Here is a 24,583-nt window from a genome sequence, read left to right on the forward strand (position 1 = left end):
TCTGCATGTATTCAACACATCACAAACATCTTACATCTGTCTGGAGATGAACCAACAGCAGTGTGTGACCACTCACTTTATAGATGTGACCAAAGCAATAATGTTCATCTATCACACAGTGGGAGAGACAGCTGTGCTGCAGTGTCCCTTCAGTCATGGCCAACCACCGGTTTGGGAGAAGGTGGACCTTTACTTTGGATCAAAGAAAGCCGGGCAAAACTACTCGCATGTGTTTCCATCACGATGTTAAATTATTCAGGTTGGTACATCTGTGGAGGTCAAACCATAAAACAATTGTGCCGGCTTGTAGTGTGCCACAGATTTGGTCCACCTGCAGTGGACGTCTTCTCAGAGGGAGATGAAGTCACTGTGAGATGTTCACAAAAAAGTGAATGGCTCACAAGGTGGTTCATGAAGTCAATCCAGGCACAAGGAAAAATCACTGAGTTTACTGAGATTATTGAAAATCAAAGCAGAATCCTTCTTTCTGATGACAAACTGATAATCTCTAATATCTCACAGAAAGATGCAGGAGAGTACTGGTGTGCAGGTTTAGACTTTTTTGAAGAGTGCAAGTTCACAGAAAAAACAGTTCTGATCCACAGAGAGGCCTTTGGGGTTTACTCGACCTTCTACAGAGTCAGGTGGATACTGCTCAGCGGTCTGCAGGTGATGCTTTGTGTTGTTGTGGTCTGTGTGATACAGAAAACCAGGAGAGGAGAGCAGCTTTCAGCTCAGACACACACTTAATGTGCTCATCAGCATTTATAATGATAATAATAATGATAATAATAATAATGATAATAATAACAAACAAAAATATTATTGTAGATATGAATCTGTGCTCTGAGCTGACTGGATGGCTCACTCTCTTATATAAGTTATAAATTATTATTATTATTATATTTTGCCTTTTTTTTTTAATTCTTTGATGTACATCTTGATGATCTCTTTTCATATATTCTCATTTAATGTCAGCTAAAGTGATTATGTGCTTTTTTCTTTTATGTAATTTGATGTTTATCCATATCTCATTCATGTATCTCTCAGAGTATCATTTTGAATATTCTTCTGTTTCTATCAGTGATCAGTTCGATCTATAAGAAATGTTAGAAACCAGTTGTAAATGTATTCGTTCTTCACTCTGATGTGAATCATTATCATCTCTCTTGGAAAATGTATTTTGTTATTGTGTTTAAGAGCAGATTCATTACAGCACCATGTTTATCTGCACTATATTGTTTTCATTGTTGTGAATCATTTATATTTGCATTTCGATTGTTGTGATGCAGCAGACTGGAAACATGATTGTCTGATACAGCAAACACTTCATGATATGGACTTGACTGCTTTGATTGTGTTTTTATATTCTCCATTTTTGTTAGGAATCATTTCTGAAATAAAAATATCTAAATCTAATTTAACAGGCTGAATGTTGATGTTCTTCTGTCAATGACTCCATGATGATTTTAAATTTTAATAAACACACAATCCTCATATTTCAGTGCAGGATTTAATTAACCGGATCAGAGCTCCCAAACTTTGATGTAAAATGAGTAATCAGTGTGTGTGCGTGTGTGTTCTGAGGCAAGATTAGAAAATTGCATAACTGCCTCAGTGCTTGTGGACCTTATAGTCCTTACAAACTCTGTCTTTTGCTACTGTAGGCCCCGGTCTGGATGGACCTGGGCTCCCTTGCCTTGGTGGGTACCAGAGGACGGGGGTGCCTACTGGGGTCAGCGGGGGAGCTGGCCCTAGGGAGGGGCATCCTCCCCTCCCTCCTTTTCCTCCCCATCCCCGGCTACCTCCCTCTTCCCGCTCCACCACACTCACCCACACAGGTAGGGCCTTGGGGTGCGGGTGTGTCACAAGGGTGCATGGGAGACATCCCCCCCCCGTCCCCTTCTGGCCACCTGTGCCTCAATTTTATCTCACAACTTAGACATCCACATTACTTACACTCTCATAACACACACATATATATAGGGCCTTGAGGGTGGGCACGTTAACGGCGTCCAGTGGACGGTCTGTGTACTCAAACCTACCTCTGGCGCTGGTGCCCACCTCCCAATTTTAAATCCATGTAGACACTGAGGGTTCTCGGGAGGGGCCGTGCTAACACCTGCTGCTCTCTGGCAGCAGCACCATGCTCTCCCTTGTTTTAAATGCACTTTAGACTTTAGAACAACACGCAGCAACACTACACATGAGCGGGAGGAGGGAGGTATGGGGTCTTCACACACCCCCGTTCTCTGCTAGCCATTGGGGCGGGGGGGCTGGGAGGAGATGTTAGCTGTCCGATTGGCCTCCCTGCTGCTGCGGAGCCTGGGACGGTCTGCTTGCCTCCACCCCGGGGGGAAGGGTAACATCTCTTGGGTCTGGGTTCTGTTTCCCCCTCTGGGGGCGAGGGTACCTGGACCCGGGGTATAGAATATGTTTGGGGAGTGTGATTGTGTGTACATGTCCATTTATGTCAATCCTTACGTTGGGTGAGTGCTGAGTGTTTGTATATGTGTGCATGAGGGTGGGAATGCATGTTTGTGTCTGTGTGTGCCTGTTTTTCTGTGTCTATGTCAGGTCGGGTCTTACACTCCACCTCTCTGGGAACTCCCAGGCCCTCCAAGGCCTATCTCCCCTCACCACACTCCCTGCCGGTGACTGATGCCTTTAGGGGTCGGTGCATTGGTGGTTCTTGGTGTCCGGGGCTGGGCACTCAGGTATGTACCGGCTCACTCCCGGTGGCTACCTGGCGGGGCCTGGCGCCTGTTGCTTGGTCGGGCCTCCTCCGGGGTGCGGGGGGCCCTCGGGCCTCTGGGCCTGCCGCTCGGTTCACTCTGGCACAGCTGGCTGCCGGCAGAGCCGGCGGGCACGCCGGTGCAGCCCCCTCTAGCTTCTGCTCGGTGGCTACTGGGTGACGCCTCGTCTGGGGATCCTCAGCCCTTCCCATGAGGGTGGCACGGATGCCCCTCCGGTGGTCCTCTTTGGGCTCTCGTGCTTTGGGAGCCTCTGGATGTCTGGGGCCTGGATCTCCTCCATGCCTACTTCATGCCCTGGGGGACGGGGCTATGGCTTGCTACATCCTCTTGCAGACCATTACATGTGGAAACCATTTGAATACAAGCGCGCTGATCCACACAGGTATGCACACGGGTGTTCACTGCTCGTAGACTTAAATTACACCTTTCTTGGCTGCTACTTCAAAGCACATTGTGCGCTGTCTGTCCTGCGTGCTGCACAACAACATTGAATATTCAGTATTTACTGCTGTTTACACTTAGCTAGATTAATGCAATGGTGTTGTGTTTAGTATGTTGCTTTGGTTTTTTTTTTTTTTTGCTTGTTTTCTATTCTTCTTCTCTCAACAGGTGACCCAGGAGATTTTTTTCTCCCCCCCCTTTCTCACTGTCCCTCTCCCCTTCTGTTTTTCTTTTCCTTCCTCTTTCTTTCTCCCTTTCCTATCCCTCACTCATGTCTGTCCCGTCTGTAACATCTGAAAATAAAATATAATAAACAATAAAAACAAAGGTCGATCAAATGGACCAATACGGCAATGCCACGATGATCCATTTGGCAAAGTAAATCCATTGGGTATCCTTGTTGGTCTTCAGACAACAATTCTGACGGCTAAAGAACCAAATGGGACAGGCAAAAAAACAAACAAACAAAAAAAACAACAAAAACAAACAAACTCTGTCTTTATTCTGTTTCCAAACTATTTTTCAAGAAACTGATATAACGAGGATCAATTATCCAAACGTAATGAGTTACTATTTTGAATATTAATGATTCTTTTTTATTAAGTCAGTGTTTAAATCAGTTTATAAAGCCCTTAAGTTAATGTCTTTACCAACAAGTGAAAAAAAGAAAGAAAAAAAATCTTATAAAATCAGTGGTGTTTACTCAGTGTGTCCTTTCCCTTTTTTACCTTGTTGATTTGTGCTTGTTTATTTAAAAAATCGTGTTTGTTTTGTCTATATGCTCAGTCTTTGTTAGAATGTTATTTTTTTTACTTTTTTGGGGGGGGGGGGGGGTAAATAATGTAAGAATTTATGTTTCTACATCTTTAGGAATAAAAGATTACGAAACAGCTCCATCTCGCGACAGCTTTTTAAACTGCCAATCTGGAGTATGTGAATTCTCGTTGGGAGTTCTGCGTTGTCGCGATACTTTAGCGTGACGTCACCCTGAACAAGCACTTTGTAACCTGTGTTTTCAGTTTTTGTCACGCCTGTTCTCGCACTCAAAGCTTTCTGTCCCGGATCTGCTAATCCAAGGGAAGAGGCGTTATAGCACGGCTGACGTTTACTCGCCTCCAGCTGTCGGACTTTGATTTAGCACTGAGAAGTTACCCCGGGTAAAATTAGCCAGCTTTAGCCAGCACAAAATTTGTCACGCAGCTGCGCGTTTTCACCGGTTTCTGTTCTTTTCCGTCCGAGCGGACCGAGGACTATGGTATTACTGAAAAACCTCCACCCTCCCACCGAGGGAGTGAGACACGAACAAGCCGAGACCACGGCGGTTCTGGACGGCCAGCGGCTCGGCTGCGGCACCCTCTACGTCGCAGAAACGTAAGTGGTGCACGTGGCGCGTGTTTTCCTCTTTGGCTCGTGGGTCTGGGGTTCAGGCTCGTGTTTATTGAGGTTCTTATCGGGATTTCACGCGCACTTCATTGGAAATCACACCAGTTTACATTATAGACATAAAATAAAGGTCTGCTCCGCGCGCTGAAATCACTTCCGGAGCGCACTCTTTCAAAATAATACATTGCAGAACAAAATGTGGATGTCTTCTTTTAAATCCAGTATTAGAAATATGTCTACTTATTATTTATATTACATTTTTTTTCTGGTACCTCTCCGTAAACATGATATATTTTGTGTGTGTTTTGGTATTACTTGGACTCTCGGTAATGTTAAAAGGCGGGTTTCTTTTTCCTTTTTTTCATGTTTTTTTTTTTATGTATTTTTTATTTTAATTTTTTTGGAATTTGTTTCTGTGCTATCATTGTATTTCTTTCCTTTTTTACATTGTCTTTGCGTTCTTTTTCTTCTTGTTGTCTTCGTGTTGTTATATTATTTCAGTTATTCAATTCTTAATTTAATTTCATATTTATTTTTCTTAAGCTAGTAAAAAATTTTGGAAAAGCACAAAACAGCAATAAACTGGGAAGGAAACATTGTGTGTGTGTGTGTGTGTGTGTGTAAATTCAGATTTTACAGCTGTGTTATGTTTCTCACAGACCCTCGCTGTTGCATTACAATTACATATTTTCTTATTACATATTTTTTTACAAAGCACTTTTTTACTTTTAGGAAGTAGAAGCAAACAATGTTAAAGTAATTTAGTTGGCATTTTGTAACATTTTTTTAAAATATCATATGATAAATTAATAGTCAGTTGAGACCGTAATTAGTCGTTGCCAGAAAAGTCAGATAATAAGCTTGGCAGACATTTAAAAGCATCTAAAAGTTGTTTAGTGCTGTTGTTTAAAGCAGTTTGTTTTCTTTTTATCAGGCGCCTGTCGTGGTTTGACAGCTCAGGCCTGGGTTTCTCTCTGGAGTATCCCTCCATCGGTCTGCACGCCATCTCCAGAGACGTCAGCGCTTACCCACAGGAACACCTCTACGTCATGGTCAACGGCAAACTCAACAGTGAGGCGAAGTTTACATCTGAACTTTATATCTCTTTTTACTTGTTTAGGCCCCCAAAAATATGTAGTTTTTGGGGGGTGAGGGGAGTCCAGTCTTCAGGGTTGTTAAAGCGTGTTTGACCTGTTGTGTACAAATAGTTTCTTTACAGTTTCTGAAGGAGTTTTTGGGTCACTGCTGACTTCTCCTGTTTCCTTACAGAAGAGAACGAGGCAGAAATGGCAGAGAAAGCAGCTGATGATGATGATGACGGCAGCAGTGATGGTGGTGACGATGATGAAGACGAAGGGGCGATCACAGAGATTCGATTTGTTCCCAGCGACAAAGCGGCATGTGAGTGACCTCGCTGAGGATGAGCAGCAGGCTGCACATCCTGTATAAACGACAGTTGGAGATGGCGCAGCATCACACTTATACCTTTGTGTGCCTTACTTGCAGTGGAGTCCATGTTCTCAGCCATGTGCGAGTGCCAGGCGCTCCACCCCGATCCCGAGGATGACGACTCGGACAACGACTTTGAAGGAGAGGAGTACGACGTGGAGGAAGCCGGTGAGGCAGAACTCAAACGCATAGATGCAAAAAAGTTTTCTTTTTAAGCATTTTATTGTATTTGAGAATACAGAGTAGAAATGGCTTTGTGCCTAATTGTATTTCTATTGAAGTGAATTTCTTACATCACCAATGGCTGTTCTTGTAAAGTTGATCTGTTCTGCTCATTTCCAACCTAAAGTTTTATTCTTGGACACTAAATTATCTTTAAACACATTTCATATTTACTTTATTCCTCCTTCCGACAGCACCACAGTTCATCCTCGATCCTCCTTTGTCTGACACAAACCCCTCCCATTTATCTCCTTTAGCTCCTCCCATTTAAGTAAGCTTCCTTCTGATGGATGGATGGATGGATGGATACTTTATTAATCCCACAAGGGAAATTGTTGCTGATTAGCTTTGTCTAGCAAAGAGAAGGTCTGATTAGCCACATTATGGATGTCCCCGTGTTTGAGATTAGACAGATCCAGGTTATAAACTAATCCTCATTAATAAGCGCTTAAAAGCTCATAATGATTACTTGTTAGTATGGTGATCTCATGATTTGTTATGGTGGCTGTTTTACTCTGAGCACGCACCATTGTAGCTGCATATATGACAGAAAATAAGGATTACCAAATAGCTCCAGTTTAAATAGTTTACTGTAAAGAACATTTGATAAAATAGTTCTTTTGTCTGAATGTAAAAGTCTTTTCATTTTTCTCCTTCTGTCTTTTCTCTTTCCACTTCACGGACTGGTGACTCGGACTGCTTGCTTGCAGAGGCTGGTAAGTTTAAATGAGATGAGCACAGAGTAACTGATGTTTATGGCAGTGCAGTGTGGACAGGTGGATTAAACAGTACTCTTTGTAAATCTGTCTTTAAATCACTGAAGAAGCAGCAGGACTGAGAATAGATGGTTATCAGCAGCTGAACTTTCAAAATAAGAGTGAGGGGATTGTGCTATCCTGTTGTTAAGTGATGATGTGTGAACCCTGCATCCAGGTCCAATTTGTCTTTAAATTGTTGCTGCTGAATCACCATCTCTCTCCTCCACCTGCTTAGAGCACGGTCACGCTGACATCCCAACCTTCTACACCTGCGACGAGGGCCTGTCGGCGCTAACGCAGGAGGGTCAGGCCACGCTGGAGAGGCTAGAGGGGATGCTGGCTGAGTCAGTCGCTCAGCAGTACCACATGGCTGGAGTCCGGACGGAAGAAACAAAAGCAGAGTTTGAAGGTCAGAGTCGCACAAACCTCGACCTGTCGCTCTTTGTGTTTTAGTCTTAATAAGTAATGGCATGACACACGGAGCACGATGAGACCGATGTGAGGGACACAATAACACAAAGTTAGACTAAAACTAAACAAAATGGCACCGTAGATACAAAAAAGGTCAACTCATGTTCGACGTTGCTCTGATGCGTATCGGGAAGGCGGATGGTTGATCAGCATGCAGCCTGGCTGTCATCCATTGCTATCTGAACTTTGCAGCATTAGTGTTTTGGTTGCCACCATGTTGGTTTATTCAACGAACTGTATTTGTCAGATAAGTTCATTAAAATGCTTCAGGAGGCACCAGCAGCATGGACAGAGTGGAGGTGAAGCTTAGCAGGCAGCTAGCAGCTACACCTGTGGTGACACACCTGTGAATCAAAGCAGCCAGTCCCTAACTTTAAGCTCTGGTATGAGTTATCATCACCTGTACAGTTGTTACTAAAAATGAAACTATCCTATGTTTTTCTTGCTTTAACCAGTCAATGAGAGACTAATAAATATACTGTTCAGTTTATAATGTAGAGCAAATATAAATTACTTGCATTTCCTCAAAAATCTTTTCTGTGCAGTGAAAATTAAAGTATTTCTGGATGATTTGCAAGATGAGGATCAATTATTTTAAGATTTATTTCTGGTGTGTACATTTATGTTGACAGATGGGATGGAGGTGGACACAGCAGCGATGGAGGCGGGTCAGTTCGAGGATGCTGACGTAGAGCACTGGTAGGTCTCAGTGTGTCGGTCAGCATTTGCAGGAATTGGCCTTTAGTAGCAGGAACAGGCAGTCTGGCCAAAGAGCAGATGTTATGAAGAGAAAGAGAAAGCTCTGTGAAAAATGTGGTGGTAAAACAGTAGCTTGAGGGTGGAAATCTTTTTAAAACTTCATTTTGGGGCAAAGGCGGCACACTTTTAAGCATTTTAATCTGATTTAACAGGTGATGCTATAAGTGCTGATTTTAATTAGCACTGAAATAAGAATTCATTTACGTCATGCTTCAAAAATAAGTACAATTACATTTATAATGGCTGCAAAAGATCATGTGATGATCTTTTGGGTCCAGATCCACCGTCTGAATCTCACCATGCCGGTGAAATGTAACTACACTCACACTACACTACCACTTGTTTAACTAAAAATGTGTGAATGGGTGGATGACTGGATGTGTAAAGCGCTTTGGGGTCCTTAGGGGCCATTTACCATTTAAAAAAGGCAGTGATAATATATACAGAATATCATATGCAGAATAAAATGTAAAATGTGTGCTGAGATGAGAAACATACTGCACACGGCCCATCAATCAGTGTTTGCATTGATTAACCGTGTCGTGAACTTGCGACCACAGAAAAGTTGCCCGTTTGCAGTTTGGTTCATTCGTGTGCGTTCTGACTCTTTCTGTAGATGGAAATCGTGTCTGCAGCCGGTCAAAGCATCAGTGTTGCATCGTGGGATTGAAGACAAGGACAACAGCACTTCTTTAAAGCTCTTACTCTCTTTTCTGTGAAACCTTTTACCGCTGAGCTTCCGACATCTGCTCTGCTGCATCGTGTGGTTTCTGTTAATTCGATAACGGTCACATCGACATACTGTCAGGCACTTCTGTAACAAAGCTACTCTGGACTTTTGAGATGCAGTCCTGAACGTGTTTGTAAAACCAACTAACGCTGAGTTTTTGTTTGTTTTGTACCTAATGACCAATTGAATATTTGATGTTTTTGCTGAGGACAGTGGATCTTTGTATGTGATTGTCAATAAACAAGTAGTTTTTGTATCAGCTTGTTTATTTCAGTGTTAGTGCAGATAACAGTGAAACTCAATGTGGATGGGAGCACCAAAGTTTGTCCGTCTGGAGCTGCTCATTAATTCGTATATCACGGAATTTCAAACACCACAACAGTTTGAGGTGTTTGTCTTCAGTCCTGTTTTTGAGCATCAACAGTTCATTTGTAAGGCGCTGTTCTCAGGCCAGCAGCTCTAGCGGTCCTGGTTAAAGTCGGTGTCAGCTGTGTGAGTTATAGATGTGATTTATTTCCTACAAACTAAAAAAGCTGAACCATCGTCCTCCAAGTGTTGATTACATCAGCGGTCCCCAACCCCCGGGCCTCGGACCGGTACCGGTCCGTGAGTCGTTTGGTACCGGGCTGCGAGAGTTGAGGCTCAGGTGTGAAATGTATAGTTTTCAGGGTTTTTATCGGTTTTATCGTTTACTCGGTTTTCCTGGGTCTTTTCACGTGTGTTATGAATAAATCTTCTTTGTTTTGGTACCGGTACTAGTTTCATTTTGTTGTATTTATCCGCGACACCTTAAAGGCCGGTCCGTGAAAATATTGTCGGGCATAAACCGGTCCGTGGCGCAAAAAAGGTTGGGGACCGCTGGATTGCATCATTTTTTACATGGTTTGTAAATGGAACAGTTCCATAGCATTATATTCTATAGACCATACTGGTGGATCTGGAGAAGCTGACCATTAAACCACCAGCCTTCCAATAATGGTAAACAGCCTGCACTTCCTCCTCAGCCATCATTGAACAGGCAGTGAATGCCTGCTCATTTGGATATGCGAGGAGCAGCGCCAGGAGCCTCTGGTGGCAATTTTTTAAGGATTTTATATATGATAGAAGCTTCTGAGTAATTTTCAGCTTTGCATGGTCTCACTAAGGTCAGTCAAAAGAGGAAGTGTAATCTCACAAAATTATATTTTCTTGATGGGCATCTTGACACTGGATTGAGTCTTGAATTTTGCAAATGTTTAATGGACTTTATCAAAAAACGGTAATCATAAAATAGTAAATGAGCCAATTATTGCATCAGCTTGTAAAAGTTTTCCATCTTGCAGATTATCTGCACAGAAGAAATCAAAAATATCTTTATTTAACTTATTTGAGCAGCCATGTATCCCACACGGTGAAATGAAAACGCCCTTTTCGAAGTTTCCTTCAGTTAATCTTCAGAAAACGGATCAAACTTTACTGCAGGCGTCTCAAACTCGCGGCCCACGTCACACCTATTTGCGGCCCATATATTGACGTGAAGAAATACAATGGAATTTGGTCCTTGAAGTTACTTTTTTTTGTTAGGGAGGATGTTAAAGTGAGTTCTTTAAAAAGCAAAAAGTTTTTTAATATGAAGGCAACAAGAGCGGAGAGCACAAACATGCTGAGGGATTGGCTGTTAGTCCAGTGAGAGAGTCAAAAACTGATATGCACACTTATGTCTGCGTTTTTATTTTGTTAAATACAAACACAATTATGCGATGTTTCTTGTTTTTCTGGTACTACTTGAACACTAAAGTGGCCCTCCAACAAGATGGCAGCGCAGCAGTGGCCCACAGCTCATTTAAGTTTGAGACCCCTGCTTTATGGTATCAACATAAAACTGATGCATATTTAACAGCAACAGATGTGTTCAGACTGACACTTGGATTTGGCTGAAATGTGTTTTTCAGCCCTGAAATGTGCAAAATTTCATGAAGCTAATATGAAGTATGAAGCTAATAACTTTTCGTGGCTTCTTTGGAAACATTAATGTTTTTGCTGAACCCTTCCCAGGATCAAAGAAACAACCAATCAGCACTGATTACACTGTTTATTTATGTTTGCATGTACAGTATTTACAAAGAGCTCAAAGGCACTAATTGCATTTGTGCAAAAACTAACAGACATGTGCATGTACACTCCTACACTGTGCATGGCTCAGGAATGTTGTATTAGGTAAAAATATGACTAAAATACACAGATCATTTACTCAAAGACAGACTAATGAGGTTGTTGCAATATTATGCTACATCACATTTTCAGTTTGCAGTTGTCAGATTAGTTTAGTAGCTTAAAAAGTGATTGAAACATAAAATAGGGGCTAAGTGTATGTTACTGTATAACATTTGTTTGCAGGGTTACAACACATCTGTGTCCTTTATATCAGCTCTGTGGTTCCAGTCTTTTAAAAAAAAAAAAAAAACTCATGCAAACATTATTTTAGTAACCCTAAAAAAGGTCAGTGTGTTGACTCAGGATTAAATACAAAAAGTTCTACAGGTTTGATTGAAAGTAAAATGTTGGCGTTGCCCTGTTCACAAATTTAAAAGCTAATTTTGTGTTGAACTTCTCAGATGTGCTTCTGGTATCCCTTAAAAAGAAGTGCATTCGTGCGGTTCTTCTTCTTCCTTCTTTCTCAGCAGCAGGTTGACAGTCCGTCACAAACAGCTTCACCTGAAAATCGCCGTCCAGCAACGCTCACGCCTTCTTCTTGCTCTCCGTGGGAAGATGGCGAGGTGACGGTTTTGTTGAGAGCGCAGGGACGAGTTTGTCAAACAGCAGCACCGAGCTCATCATCCCTGAAAGAACCACGATGCAGAAGAAGAGGAAAAAAATTAAACTTTTAGGACAAAAGTTGTTTTCTGTATGTCAACCATGAAACTTCTGAATAAAACATTTAAGGTGTTACTGTGAAGCGATGCACACCGCTCAGATAAATGAAACAACTCCCAAACAACAGTCACCTCGAGGTGCTTTGTACCCAAAGCTGTCTTATTTTTTAACTACACAACAAATGTCAGTCAAAAACTGGAATATTTCATCGACCAAAATCTGATGTGTGCTCTCTCACGTTTTTGAGTTTTGCTGTTGCATCAAATTAAATGTGCCTGAATCCTGAAACGGCAATCATGGGATTTATTCCATTAAACAAACGATGTCATTCCTGAAGCACCGAGAGATATTTTTAGACGCTCGTCGCTCTGCCAGTGAAGGTAAATTACACACATCTTTGCTTCAAACAAATGAGTCATGAGATTTTAATATTTAAGCAGCTTATCAGATTTGTGTCAACACTTTGAACACAACTGGCTCGCTGGCTGCCAGAGACACAGGCACTAAAACGTAGCAGTGCTCATCGCTAATGTGGTTTCTTCTGTCTAACAGTTCAACTAAAACCTTTACTGGTGATCCACGTGGCAAAGAGGGGTCATTTATGACCACAGCTCTTTATTTCTGTGTACCGTCGTGTAAAAATATTTTCTATCTTGAATCTGTCCTGGAAATATAAAGACGAAACTGTCTTTAAGGCTGCACCACGTTTTGGACTCAACTTGAAAGAAAGGCAGATGTGAAGGGTAAAAGTGAGGTCAGAGGTCAAATGTATATGTATGTATATATGTATATGTAAATATATATGTAAACTCCACGGTGTGTGCATACAAAAATTGAAACAGAAACATTGTGGGGCAGTATACAAGGACAGTTATACAATATAATAAATAAATAAATAAATAAATGAATAAGGGAGGGGCTATGGTCATTTAGGGTGGGGATGGTAATTTCACTGAGACCAAAATATTGCACAGAACATGGAAAGACTGAGAAGGTCAGAAAGAAGGTCCAAAATAAAGTGATATTCAGGAACCCCATTTATCATTCCCTATACGCCGACACGATGAAAATACAATGACAGTAAGAAACATAGTTTTAAATAGCTCTATTATTATCCCTTTGACATTCAGAGCAATCAACTGACCTTGAAGGAAAGGTCGGAGGTCAAATGTGATATGATATTTTAAACCTTTATATGGTATTTTCTATATGTTGACAATATACACCACACTTGTAAGAATCATAGTTTCTTAGTTAAAAGGCTTTTTGTCTGTTTTCAAATAGCATGTAAGGCAAATGTTACTGGACTGTTAACATGACTCCACGCTACACCCCCTCAAAGTTTTATCAGAATTCATTCAGGACTTTTTGAGCTGTCGTGTTTATAAACAAAATGAAAAGCCAGAAGAAATTTCACTTATCCTTATTAAAAGTCAAAGACCTGAATTTATAGCACTGAGGATTTTCCAGCCAGTTTGTGCAAAAATCCCATTAAAAACTATTTTCAAACTGATGTTACTGGCTTCAGTCGGCAGCAGGAAAAATACTTGTGATCTCTTTAAGTTGAGATTTTTCTAGCGTCTCTGTCAGGTGTGTTAGTCTCACCGAGCAGCGGGCCCAGCCAGTAGACCACGCAGTACTCGAGGAAAGAGTGTCCACCACAGGGGAACTGTGTGGAGAAGGCCAGCGCTGGGTTAAAGACAGCTCCGGTCACGCTGCCACCTGGACACACATGCACAGTTTTATTAGTGAACTCACATTTGTTCATCATTTAAATCTGCTATACAGCACAAAGCAGCTGAATGCATTCCTGAATCTGCCTTAGAAAGTTAAAGTCTGTGAAGGTTCTCAGTCATCCAGGTCATATTTGCATCTGGACTCCAGACGCTTTTCTTCTCCATAAAGGTATAAAAAGAGAGCAGAAAATGATAATATTCCAGCGGATGTGTGACTTTAAAGGTTACTGGCTGAAAAAAGGTCATTGATCAAACAGATTCTTGCTTAGATTTTAATCAGATTCTCTGCAGGAAAATTTGAAAATATTTCCTCCTAAATTCTCAGTATTCACTCATCAGCATTCAGTCAAACGTTCATTTACGGGTGTAGTTAAAAAACTGCTAATAACTGACTTTACACGGGAGTTGGTTGGTCGGACACAGTGAGAGATGTAATCTGTTACTCTTCATGTGAGAAAGAAGGTGTCTCTGAGATGTACTAATAGTGTGTTAGTTCCAAATAATAAATTAGTGAATGTATTTCATGGCAGTTTGATTATTCTGGGACAAACAGTGCAGTCTTCCTCAAAGCATCACTGTGAATATAATCATATAATGTTAAAAATATAATAACAGTCTTTTTATTATTGGTCAATGAAATAAATAAATCCTCTTTATTATCAGAGTGAAAACAGACTTCCACAAACGAACGTCAACTGATGACTCCATAATTATTCACCTCTTTAAAGATGACTAACCTCATTCAACAGCCAAATGACTTATAAAATCCTAAAATCACATATTTCTGGAAGGTCCACTCACTGGTTATTCAGTGTGCCAGGCTGCAGTTACACCATGCAGACAAAGGAGCACTCGGAGCAAGTTAAAGGAAAGTTTATTAAAAAGTAGATGTCTGGGAATGGAGACAGAGGAGTTCACTTAAATCTGTCATTATGAAACGGAAGCAATCAAATCTGCCTAAATCTGACACTCAAAGGTAAACTGGATACCTGGCTGACCATCACGTTCACGACCAGGTGAGGACGGATCAAAGATCAGGAGTCGATTTTAAGCGTTGAGTTTGGCTTGATCATAATTGTTCCAGTCTGCTTGTTCTATATAAACACACAGTGAACATGTGTTCCTCTACACACACTCAGAGTAAAGGTTCTACGGTCACGCTGCCACCTGATTGGCTCCCATTCTTAACACTTTAGGACTGAGGCTTTTCCAAGCCCCAGTGTTTGTGATGAGAGACCGTTATGATGGCTCTCCCGCAGGGTAACGTGTCACTGCCTTTTGATGCCTGCACTACCCTGAGGTGGGACACGTTGCCACATAACTATAAGCTGCACACTTTTGTGTGTAATATGATGAAAACTACACAACCAATGCGGCTCCGACCCTCACACCGCTAATGCGTGTTTATGAGAGCAGGAGGTCTGAGCCACTGTTCAGCCACATTTAGGTGATTTTTATGTATTCGTGGCTGAAGTGTATGATTAGTGCCCGGTTCGTGTCTCCCCCAACAGACCCCGGCACCATGTAAATACTCTGATGTGCTCGTGATTTCCGATCACGTGATTAATTAGCGGTGGAGCCGGATTTGATTCCCTGCAGCAGTCATATAGAGTTATCATACCTGCATAAACCGCTGTGGTGATGACCGCAGCCACGGCGTGCACGCGGAATTTCTCCTGCACCGATTGCGTGTGCGTGATAACAGTCTGAACCGCAAAGGCGCACGCGAGCTCAACCGCAGCGGCCTCGTGCAGGGGCGCGTGGATGGGGCTGGTGCATCGGAACCCGAACAGCTTGTGTCGCGCGTGCAGTCTCGACAGCCCGACCCCCCACAGCCTCGGCACCGCAGCGCGTGCAGCGGCGGCCGCCGCGAACTGGCACGCGATCCTCCGCAGGGCGCGGGAGCCCGACAACTTGGCGTGGTAGGCGCGCTCGAGCGCACCGGAGGGGTTCCCGATCGCCCCGCTGAAGGTGAGCCCGTGGACCACCGACGCCAAATACGTGAAGGTGAGCGCGAGACCAGGCTCGATGCCGCCCACCTCGGACAGCAGCTTGAGCTCGTGGGTGCAGCAGCACAGCTGGAAGGTGGACACGAGCTCCACCACGTACTCGGAGAGCCCGGTGTCTGCTAGGGCCCGAGCCAGCAACCTGCGGGTCACGTCGCTCAGCACGACGATCCCCGCGAGCACCGCCAAAGACACCGCCACGTCCGCAGACATGCTGCCGGCCGGTCCGTGCTCCCAGCCGGGGACAATCCCTGTGCGTGGCCGCTGCGTGCACTGAGCTGCGGGCCTCCTTTCTCCCACTAGAGCGCCCTGATGATGGGGTGCGGAAGTCTTTGCTGTGCCGGGGTGCTGTTTCTCTATACCGGAGGATGTGGAGTTCATGCGGGAGCAAATGAGCTCCAGTCCCGGTGGCTCACATGGTGCGGAAGTGACTGAGCTCCGCAGTCCTCCTCCTGCTGGTTGTCTGCTCACAGTACGGACTAGTGATGTGTCGGTCGCGAACGAAATGTAAAAGGAAAAGGCTGAAAATTTAAATAGTTAAGAGTTGAAATGTGAATAGTTGGTTTTTGTATTATATGAGTTATTTCTTACATTTTATGTGGAGTGAATAAATAAAAGTATATTTACGGTGGCCCCTACAGACAAAGCATGTGCAAACTCCAAAACACATAAAAACTCAGAAACACACAAAAACTCAAAACACATACAAAAGACAACAGAAGTGCTCCAGGATGCTGGGCGCAGTGTTGAGCTTTTGTTATCTTGTGGCTACACAAGCCAGCAAGTACCAACGACCGGATTTGGTGTGTGGTAATAACAGGTAAATGAACTTTTTTTTTTTAAATTATTTGAATATATATGAGTGCCTGTGTATAAATACACAGAAAATACACAAATGCTTTCAATTGTGTAATTTAAGTGATCTAGTAGCTCTGTTTTGGAAGTTCAGTTAATGCTAGAAATGTGCTTTGTCTCTAGGGGCCACCGCATATTTATATATAAACATATATAAATAAAACCATTTTTTTTACATTAGTAATTCCTTTTGTGCATAATGTTATATTATTGTTAACAATAAATTAAAGCAACAAAACAACCTGAAGAGCCGGCTCTTTTTAGTGAGCTGAGCCGAAAGACCCGGTTCTCTAAAAAGAGCCGGGAATCCCATCACTAGTACGGACTCAGATCAGTATAACGATGTAGGGAAAGGAGGGCTGATTCACTGCGTTTCTTCTCCTTCTTCCGTTTTCTTCCATGTTTTTTCTCCCACTCGCGGCCCTGTGACATCACACACAAACATTTTAAAATTTACTCAAACAGAAGCAATAATCATATTTACAGTACAAAAGAGTTACTATCAAATTATATTTAATGTCAATAATACTTTTATATTGTGCAGAATCATGAAGTATGATCATGAGTACTGGTTCATTAAAGTATTCTTCACTATTTTGTTGCAGTAGATTATTTCAATTAACCTACTTCATATTCTGCAGTGAAATCTAAATTAGTGAAGAAATAAAGCAGACACCATAAACCATCCCTTAAATTATTTAACTCAATAAGGTGTTGGCCGGCATTCTGTTTTTGGCTGCATGTTAAGGTCAAAATGCTGATGAGGTCTGATCCAGTTTACTGATATACTCTGTTCTACATCCTGCACTGTAATATGAGGATTGTGTGTTTATTAAAATTAAAAATCATCATGGAGTCATTGACAAAAGAACATCAACATTCAGCCTGTTGTTTAGATATTTTTATTTCAGAAATGATTCCTAACAAAAATGGAGAATATAAAAACACAATCAAAGCAGTCAAGTCCATATTATGAAGTGTTTGCTGTATCAGACAATCATGTTTCCAGTCTGCTGCATCACAACAATTGAAATGCAAATATAAATGATTCACAACAATGAAAACAATATAGTGCAGATAAACATAGTGCTGTAATGAATCTGCTCTTAAACACAATAACAAAATACATTTTCCAAGAGAGATGATAATGATTCACATCAGCGTGAAGAACGAATACATTTACAACTGGTTTCTAACATTTCTTATAGATCGAACTGATCACTGATAGAAACAGAAGAATATTCAAAATGATACTCTGAGAGATACATGAATGAGATGTGGATAAACATCAAATCACATAAAACAAAAAAGCACATAATCATTATAACTGGGGCCACCGTGGCTCAGGGGGTTGGGAAGCGTATCTTGTCTGGGCAAGACACTTTACCCTACCGCCTACTGCTGTTAGCCAGAGGGGGCCGATGGCGCATTCCACCAGTGTGTGAATGCGAGAGTGAATGAATTGTGGCATTGTAAAGCGCTATATAAATCCAATCCATTATGAAATAAAATATGAGCAGAAATATAGAAGAATTAAGTGTGTGTCTGAGCTGAAAGCTGCTCTCCTCTCCTGGTTTTCTGTATCACACAGACCACAACAACACAAAGCATCACCTGCAGACCGCTGAGCAGTATCCACCTGACTCTGTAGAAGGTCGATTAAACCCCAAAGGGCTCTCTGTGGATCAGAACAAATGCTTCTGCTGACACACACTCATCCTCTGACTTAAAACCTGTACACACATACTCTCCTGCATCTTCCAGTGCGACATTAGAGATTATCAGGCTGTCACGGGAACAAGTGATTCTTTTGTCACTGCAGAACTTATCATCGTACACAATTTTGCCTTCTGTTTGGATCGACTTCATGAACATAAAGCCCGAAGTACTAGTTTTCCAATCATCAGAGCATCTCATAGTGACTTCATCTCCCTCTGAGAAAACCTTTACTGCAGGTGGACCAAATTTAGGGCACACCAAAAGCCAGTACGAATGTATTACTTTTTCACCTTCACAGTAGTAGATACCTGAATCATTTAACGTTAATGATGGAAATACCAGCGAGAAGTTTCGACCAATTTCTTGATCAGCATCGTAGGAAATTGCTACCTTCATCCAAACTGGGGGCTGGTCATGAATGGGGTCCATGAAGGGACACTCCAGCACAGCTGTGTCTCCCTCTGAAGCATAACGTAGCTTTGTTTGTTTGGTCAAACGTACAGAGTAAGTGCTCACACACTGCTGTTGGTTCATCACCAGGCAGATGTAAGACGTTGGTCGTGTGTTGACATGAAGAAGTGATGCGTTTGTCACCTGCAGGAAACTTTCTTGGACTTTATTCACCTTCAAAATTCTGTCTTCGAATCTACTCAGCCCGGCTTGTTGCCACTCCCCGTAATGTCTGATCCAACGCACCGTCAGATTCTCACCTGTTCCTTTACATTGTACGTCTACAGTAGAATCAGAAGCTAAGATAGGTTCTTCCCCCCTTACTGTCTTGCACACAGTCAGGCTGATGTTTCTCTCATATGTCACGCTGCCCTGAGTCCAGCACACATCTCGGTACAGTCCAGAGTCTGAGTGGGTCAGGTTGTTGAGAGTAAATGAAGGAGAACCATGAAATGTCTCAGGAAATGAGAGTCGTCCTGTCAGGTCTTCATGTACTGTGAAGTTTCTGTTCCAGGGGTCAGAGATGTTCCACAGGACCAGAGTATCTTCACCAACACGTCTGGAGGTGATGCAGAAGCTGTTTTGATCTGGGAGCTTGAACTGTAAAGAGTCTCCTTCTTTTCTTATGGCGATAAATTCTTCTGCATGAATGTTGCTGATGAGAGTGAACAGCAGGGAGAAGCAGAGCTGTGCGACTGCAGCCATCCTGCTCAGAGGTCTCCTGGTGAGTGTCGTACAAGCACTGACACTGCTCGCTTCATGAGCTTCCTGTTTGTGGTTGGAGGAGGAACGTCACTTCTTTATCACATCATCAAGGAACACTTTGAAGCATTTGGCTCGATATCACGCCGTATATCTGCTTTCACTCTTCACAGGCCAAAGTGTGGACACGTTTTTTTATACTTCGTTGCATGGGTCCAGGGGTATCAAACATGTGGTCTGGAGCACAGAACCGGCCAGTCACAGTGTCCAATCTGAACCATTACAAGTGAGATAATGTCAGCTTTACCACACAGCCATGAATATTTATGAAAATGTAAAAGTCCTTTCTAAACTATTTAAAACTTTTTGAATCGTTTTTTTTCACAAAAAAGACAGAAAGATGGCGGGGCGCTAGGTCGCTGCGGAACTATGGCATTACACATGTGACAATTATATTATCTTGGCAGCATTTAGAAGAAATACATAGTTAATATGTTTTAGGCTGTCCCGAATTCTTTGATGTTGGGCTGAGAACAAACAACCAATACTCAGAGCAGGTCCAGTCAATCAACAATTATTTATTATCATACATGTATGGGAGAAGTACAAAATACCAGTCTCTGTGTCGCTCTCAAAGAAAAACACATGAAATCTACTGTTTTATTTTTCGGGGTGCACGCCCCTTCATGAGTAAGCAGATAACATAACATGCGTCAGTTACAGTTCGTGGCGGCTAGATAGAATTCCTTTTTTGGCACTCTTCTATAACACTTAGGATCTCAACTGCCTTTCACTCCAGGTGTTTCCTGTTGTTCTCACTATGAGGCCCAGGATCAGATGTGGCACATACTGAATACATCCTGTTCCTGTATCTGTAGGGATTTATACCAAATCTACACAAGTGGAAAAAATTAAGGTCATTTGTTGCAGAGAAAGGATTGATGGACAATGTGGAGGATATGTGGGAGGAAACGGACGTCAAACCACTGAAGTAAACATGTTTTCAGAGATAATGAAGAACTGCATGTGGGAAAGTGTACGAAACAGATAAAAGCCACGGATGTGTGTGTGTGAGAGGGTCATTTTCTAAAGTATCAGATTATAAAGTCAAAGAGAAAACAACTTTACCATAAAAAACAGGCTGCGGAGCATCCACACTTCTTAAATCAGTAGTATATAACTGTCACATGTAAATGTGTAACAGCAGCAGTTATAACAGTCGTGATTGTGTTTTTGAATGCATGTCCAAGGTGTAGTTTATACCCTTGAGTAAGTATCTTGTTTGCATTTTATAGATATGATATTAATGTCATAGACGATGTTATAGAAGCACTCGCTTCTCTCTCTTTCTCGGCAGCTGTCGGAGGGGCTTTTTCAACCCAGGTACGTGATCCATGGTCCAATCAGCAGCCCACTGCACTTCAGTAGAGGAACAACCTGCAGAAATTCTTAAAACACAGGACAAAACACAAGCAGCTAACACAGACTTCTTATGGCAACTGTTGGGAGAAAGAAGTGATGAAACAGATGTCGGCTTTCTCACCCAACCATGGACATGCCGTTGGAAAGCTGACAGCTCACAGATTCTGATGACGGGTCTACACTTTGTGTTTACGTCTTTTTTTGCGCTAGATTCTGAAGCTGCAGGTCTTATCACTCTCCAACCAAAATTAACTGAACCAGCAGCAAAAGAAGATCCCAACTACATTTCACAATTCGCGTCACATAAACACCGTCATGAATTCCCTACGTTAAGAAGTGGCTCGGCCTTCCAAAATGCCTCCGCAGCGCTAGACTCTACAGCGACGGGATACTGTCATTGCCTATTGCTAGTCTGGTAGAGGAGTTTAAATGTGCAAAAGTGAGGCTTGAGATGTCACTCATGGACTCCCGGGACCCCATAGTGAGAGGCACTGCTCCCACCTTGGAAAGGGGAGGAAGTGGACTCCAGCCACATCTGTGCTACAGGCCAAATCTGCTCTTCGCCATCGTGACGTGGTGGGTCACATCCAACAGGGCAGAGGAGGATTTGGTCTTGGAACAGTAACACCTCTGTGGCAACAGGCATCCGTAACCAAACGTCGGAAAATGGTGATGGTGGAGGTGCGTCAACAGGAGGAAACAGCCAGACATGCCAGAGCCGTAGCGCTGGCCAAGCAGGGTCACTGGATGAATTGGGAGAGTGTTGAAAAGAGGAACTCTCATGGAGTGAAATCTGAGGAATGGAGTCTAATAGACTAAGTTTCATCATCTGAGCGACATACGATGTGCTACCTTCCCCAATAAATCTGCAGCTGTGGTTTGGAAAGGACCCATCCTGCCCCCTGTGTACAGTCCCAGCAATACTCAAGCACATCTTGGTTGGTTGTAGGACTAGCCTTACTCAGGGCAGAGACACATGGAGACACAACCAGGTCCTCAGGTGTCTAGCCAAGAAAGTTGAGTGCAAGAGAAAATCCATCAACACTCAACCTTTCACAAACCAAGAGGATCGTCGGCCTTCATCAACATTTGTCCGGGAGGGAGACAAGCCGAGGAATAGCCCCTCAACCCCGGACCTGGGCCCGCTGAAGGTTGCCAGGGATTGGTAGATGCAAGTGGACTTGGATCAGAGGCTAATGTTTCCCTCAGACATCGTAACAACTACTCAGAGACCAGACCTCATCCTTTGGTCCAACTCCCGAAAACTTGCGTACGTCATTGAGCTGACGGTACCATGGGAGGAAGCAATTGAGCGTAAGAAGCTGCGGTATGCCAACTTGGCAGCTGAGGCAGAGGACAGAGGCTGGAAGATCAAGGTGCGCCAAGTGGAAGTGGGGTGCAGGGGCTTTGTTGCCAGTACAACAGCAAAACTGCTTAGAGAGATTGGGATCAGAGGACAGCGCAATGGCAGGCTATAAGAGAATTAGCTAACACTGCTGAAAGGACCAGTCACTGGCTATGGTTAAAAAGGGCTGACATCACTTTGGCAGCTAAGGCAGTCAGCTAACCGTGACACACATGCCCAGGATGGATCATCCCGTGGAGGGCATGCCTAAGTAGAGGGCTCTTCTTCTCTTTCCTGGGAGGCAGTGGGGAGGTAGAGCGTACAGCCTGATCTGGCGGAGAGGTATGGGAAGCCAGATTGGGCGCCCCCCTTCCGGCTCTCCTCTCTGCTCTCTCCTATCTTGTCTCTTTTGTTTTACTTCTCTCCATCACCTTTTCTATCCCTTTAAAGAAGTGAGGCTCCATAAATGTTAAAGAGGTAAGTATTACTTGTCAGTAGCAGGGAATTGATAGAAGAAAATAAATTGTAGAAAACTAAACAGAAGAAAGAAGAGAAAAAACAATTTAACATAAACCAGTGACACACTCCAGGGCCTGATCAACCCTGGCAGAGCCTCCTTGGATGAGGGTGTCTAGTGATAAAGGCCGAAACACCTGATGATTCCAAGGTCCACTACTGACGATGTGTCCCAAAATTGAATATGATAATCTAGATCAGATCTCTAATCCCTACACATAACCAAGGAAGGTTAAAAAATGGCAGATTAGCCTGGGTAAAAGACCAAAACACCCTGTTAAGTTCAGGCATACAACGATGTGTCCTGCTGGTAAAGTTTATGGGCTGCCTTTCCTCATAACAGCCATCCCTCAAGACTTTCTCTATTCGAAGCAGTGCATTATCAGGGATTGTAACATCTAGTCCTTTTACTGAACCACCACAATAAAATCCCACTTCCTGCTGAGCTCTCTCTCTCTCTCAGTGTACTTCAAGAACAGTTTCCCATCTAAACATCTCTCTTTTCTGCATTATTCGCTTGCTTATTCCACACCAGTCTACCTTTGTGTACAGCACTGTTGGCCGCTGTTTTTTTAATTTTTATTTAACCGTCTTCTTCTACTGCAGAATAGTTTTTAGGTTATCTGCTTTAAAAAGCCAGGCCAGGAAAATCTCCTTCATCTTTGTCTGTGTTTTATGTTCAGTTACTTTGACGCAAAGGCATCTGCTGTGATGCTTACACCTCTGATGAAGTGTCACAAGTGTCAGCTTTCTTTTTATAGATGTAAAAATATGGATATGTACTGATAAATGATCAGAATTATAATAATTTCTGACTGTCTGAGGCAAAATTTCCCCAATCCAAATCAAATCGTGGATCGAATCGAATCAGGACCTTGTGAATTAGAATCGAATCGATTCTAGAAATCAGTGACGATACCCAGCCCTGGCGGAGCACTCACAGGCTTTGTGTATTAGTTGCTGTTTCCTAAAAACAATCAAGTATTTGAGTGAAATCCCTTTTCTCATTAAATGTCAAAGACCTAAATTTATAGTACTGAGGATTTTCCAGCCAGTTTGTGCAAAAATAACATTAAAAACTATAGTGGAACCCCCGACTTAGGAAATTAATTCATTCCCGAGGGTCTTTCGTAAGTCGAAAATTTTCGTAAGTCGAAGCACCCATCGCGCGTTTTGACTGAGGCGATGCTGAACGATAGACTATAGGCTAACTAGAACAACAATACGTCGTTCAAGTGGAACAATGAAGCGCAAGTACGGAAGCCAAGGGGTTGTCAAATGATTCGGAAGTCATTGTGGGCATTGTAGGCTCAGCCAATCAGAGCCAGCGGGTTTCATTACTTGGGCATTTTGCCGTAACACGGGCAAAGATATTGCCGTTCAGTGCCTTCGTAACTTTAATTTTTCGTGAAACGGGGTATTCATAAGTCGGGGTTCCACTGTATTTTCAAACTGATGTTACTGGCTTCAGTCGGCAGCAGGAAAAATACTTGTGATCTCTTTAAGTTGAGATTTTCCTAACATCTCTGTCAGGTGTGTTAGTCTCACCGAGCAGCGGGCCCAGCCAGTAGACCACGAAGTACTCGAGGAAGGAGTGTCCACTGCAGGGGAACTGTGTGGAGAAGGCCAGCGCTGGGTTAAAGACAGCTCCGGTCACGCTGCCACCTGGACACACATGCGCAGTTTTATTAGTGAACTCACATTTGTTCATCATTTAAATCTGCTATACAGCACAAAGCAGCTGAATGCATTCCTGAATCTGCCTTAGAAAGTTAAAGTCTGTGAAGGTTCATCAGAGACTCTGTTCATCCCAGTGTGGAGTCCATGCAACTCTGGCCCACAATAAATGAAAAACATAAAAATGACAGTTTCCCTCAACAGCCACTTCAAAATCATACGTAATAGTGGGGTAAAACTGAAAGTATGAAGCAAAGTAAACTACTGATAATTACTCAAAATATTTAAATCTTCACTAAGATGGGTCAATTACAAAACACATATTCATAAAAA

The 24,583-nt window shown here is 42.7% G+C and overlaps 3 protein-coding genes across 6 annotated transcripts in view; 1 reads left to right on the forward strand and 2 right to left on the reverse strand.

The window, feature by feature from the left end:
• The first annotated feature begins 4,166 nt into the window (after positions 1 to 4,166).
• On the forward strand, positions 4,167 to 9,225 carry clns1a (chloride channel, nucleotide-sensitive, 1A). Of its 2 annotated transcripts, XM_086262393.1 has the most exons (7): positions 4,168 to 4,568; positions 5,515 to 5,651; positions 5,850 to 5,981; positions 6,087 to 6,197; positions 7,245 to 7,418; positions 8,113 to 8,179; positions 8,856 to 9,225. In XM_086262393.1, coding segments are annotated over exons 1-7 (741 nt in total). In that variant the 5' UTR covers positions 4,168 to 4,449; the 3' UTR covers positions 8,857 to 9,225. The 2 variants fall into 2 exon arrangements, with proteins under 2 accessions (XP_086118518.1, XP_086118519.1); XM_086262392.1 differs by lacking the exon at positions 8,856 to 9,225 and having other exon boundaries at positions 4,167 to 4,568; positions 8,113 to 8,183.
• A 1,801-nt stretch (positions 9,226 to 11,026) lies between these two features.
• The window catches only part of aqp11 (aquaporin 11), a 63,318-nt gene continuing 49,761 nt past the window's right edge, over positions 11,027 to 24,583 (reverse strand). Inside the window, exons 2-4 of one of the 3 annotated variants that reach the window (XM_086262395.1) lie at positions 15,180 to 16,842; positions 13,428 to 13,544; positions 11,027 to 11,788 (exon numbers count right to left, since the gene is read on the reverse strand). In XM_086262395.1, coding sequence (XP_086118521.1) covers positions 11,688 to 11,788; positions 13,428 to 13,544; positions 15,180 to 15,945 — 984 coding nt within the window. In that variant the 5' untranslated portion in view covers positions 15,946 to 16,842 and the 3' untranslated portion in view covers positions 11,027 to 11,687. Of the gene's footprint in view, positions 11,789 to 13,427; positions 13,545 to 14,359; positions 16,843 to 24,583 lie in introns of those variants that run through there. The other 2 variants (XR_015124757.1, XR_015124756.1) reach the window with 2 other exon arrangements.
• LOC147315137 (uncharacterized) lies at positions 17,306 to 19,371 on the reverse strand. Its single transcript, XM_086262394.1, has one exon. The coding sequence runs from the start codon at positions 19,291 to 19,293 to the stop codon at positions 18,079 to 18,081; it is 1,215 nt and encodes a 404-aa protein (XP_086118520.1). The 5' UTR covers positions 19,294 to 19,371; the 3' UTR covers positions 17,306 to 18,078.

The sequence above is a fragment of the Aulonocara sp. 'chitande type north' Nkhata Bay genome, linkage group LG14, assembly GCF_057382095.1.
Source record: "Aulonocara sp. 'chitande type north' Nkhata Bay isolate Kocher_YH1m ecotype deep benthic linkage group LG14, A_spYH_male_GT1.1, whole genome shotgun sequence".
Taxonomy (NCBI): Eukaryota; Metazoa; Chordata; class Actinopteri; order Cichliformes; family Cichlidae; genus Aulonocara; species Aulonocara sp. 'chitande type north' Nkhata Bay.

Bases quoted from the DNA above. Each gene is read 5' to 3' on its own strand.
- clns1a (XM_086262392.1), top strand. From the start codon at position 4,450: ATGGTATTACTGAAAAACCTCCACCCTCCCACCGAGGGAGTGAGACAC. The intron at 5,652-5,849 runs GTGAGGCGAAGT...GTTTCCTTACAG, and splicing joins GGTCAACGGCAAACTCAACA to AAGAGAACGAGGCAGAAATG. The intron at 6,198-7,244 runs GTGAGGCAGAAC...CCACCTGCTTAG, and splicing joins GTACGACGTGGAGGAAGCCG to AGCACGGTCACGCTGACATC.
- LOC147315137 (XM_086262394.1), bottom strand. From the start codon at position 19,293: ATGGCTGCAGTCGCACAGCTCTGCTTCTCCCTGCTGTTCACTCTCATC.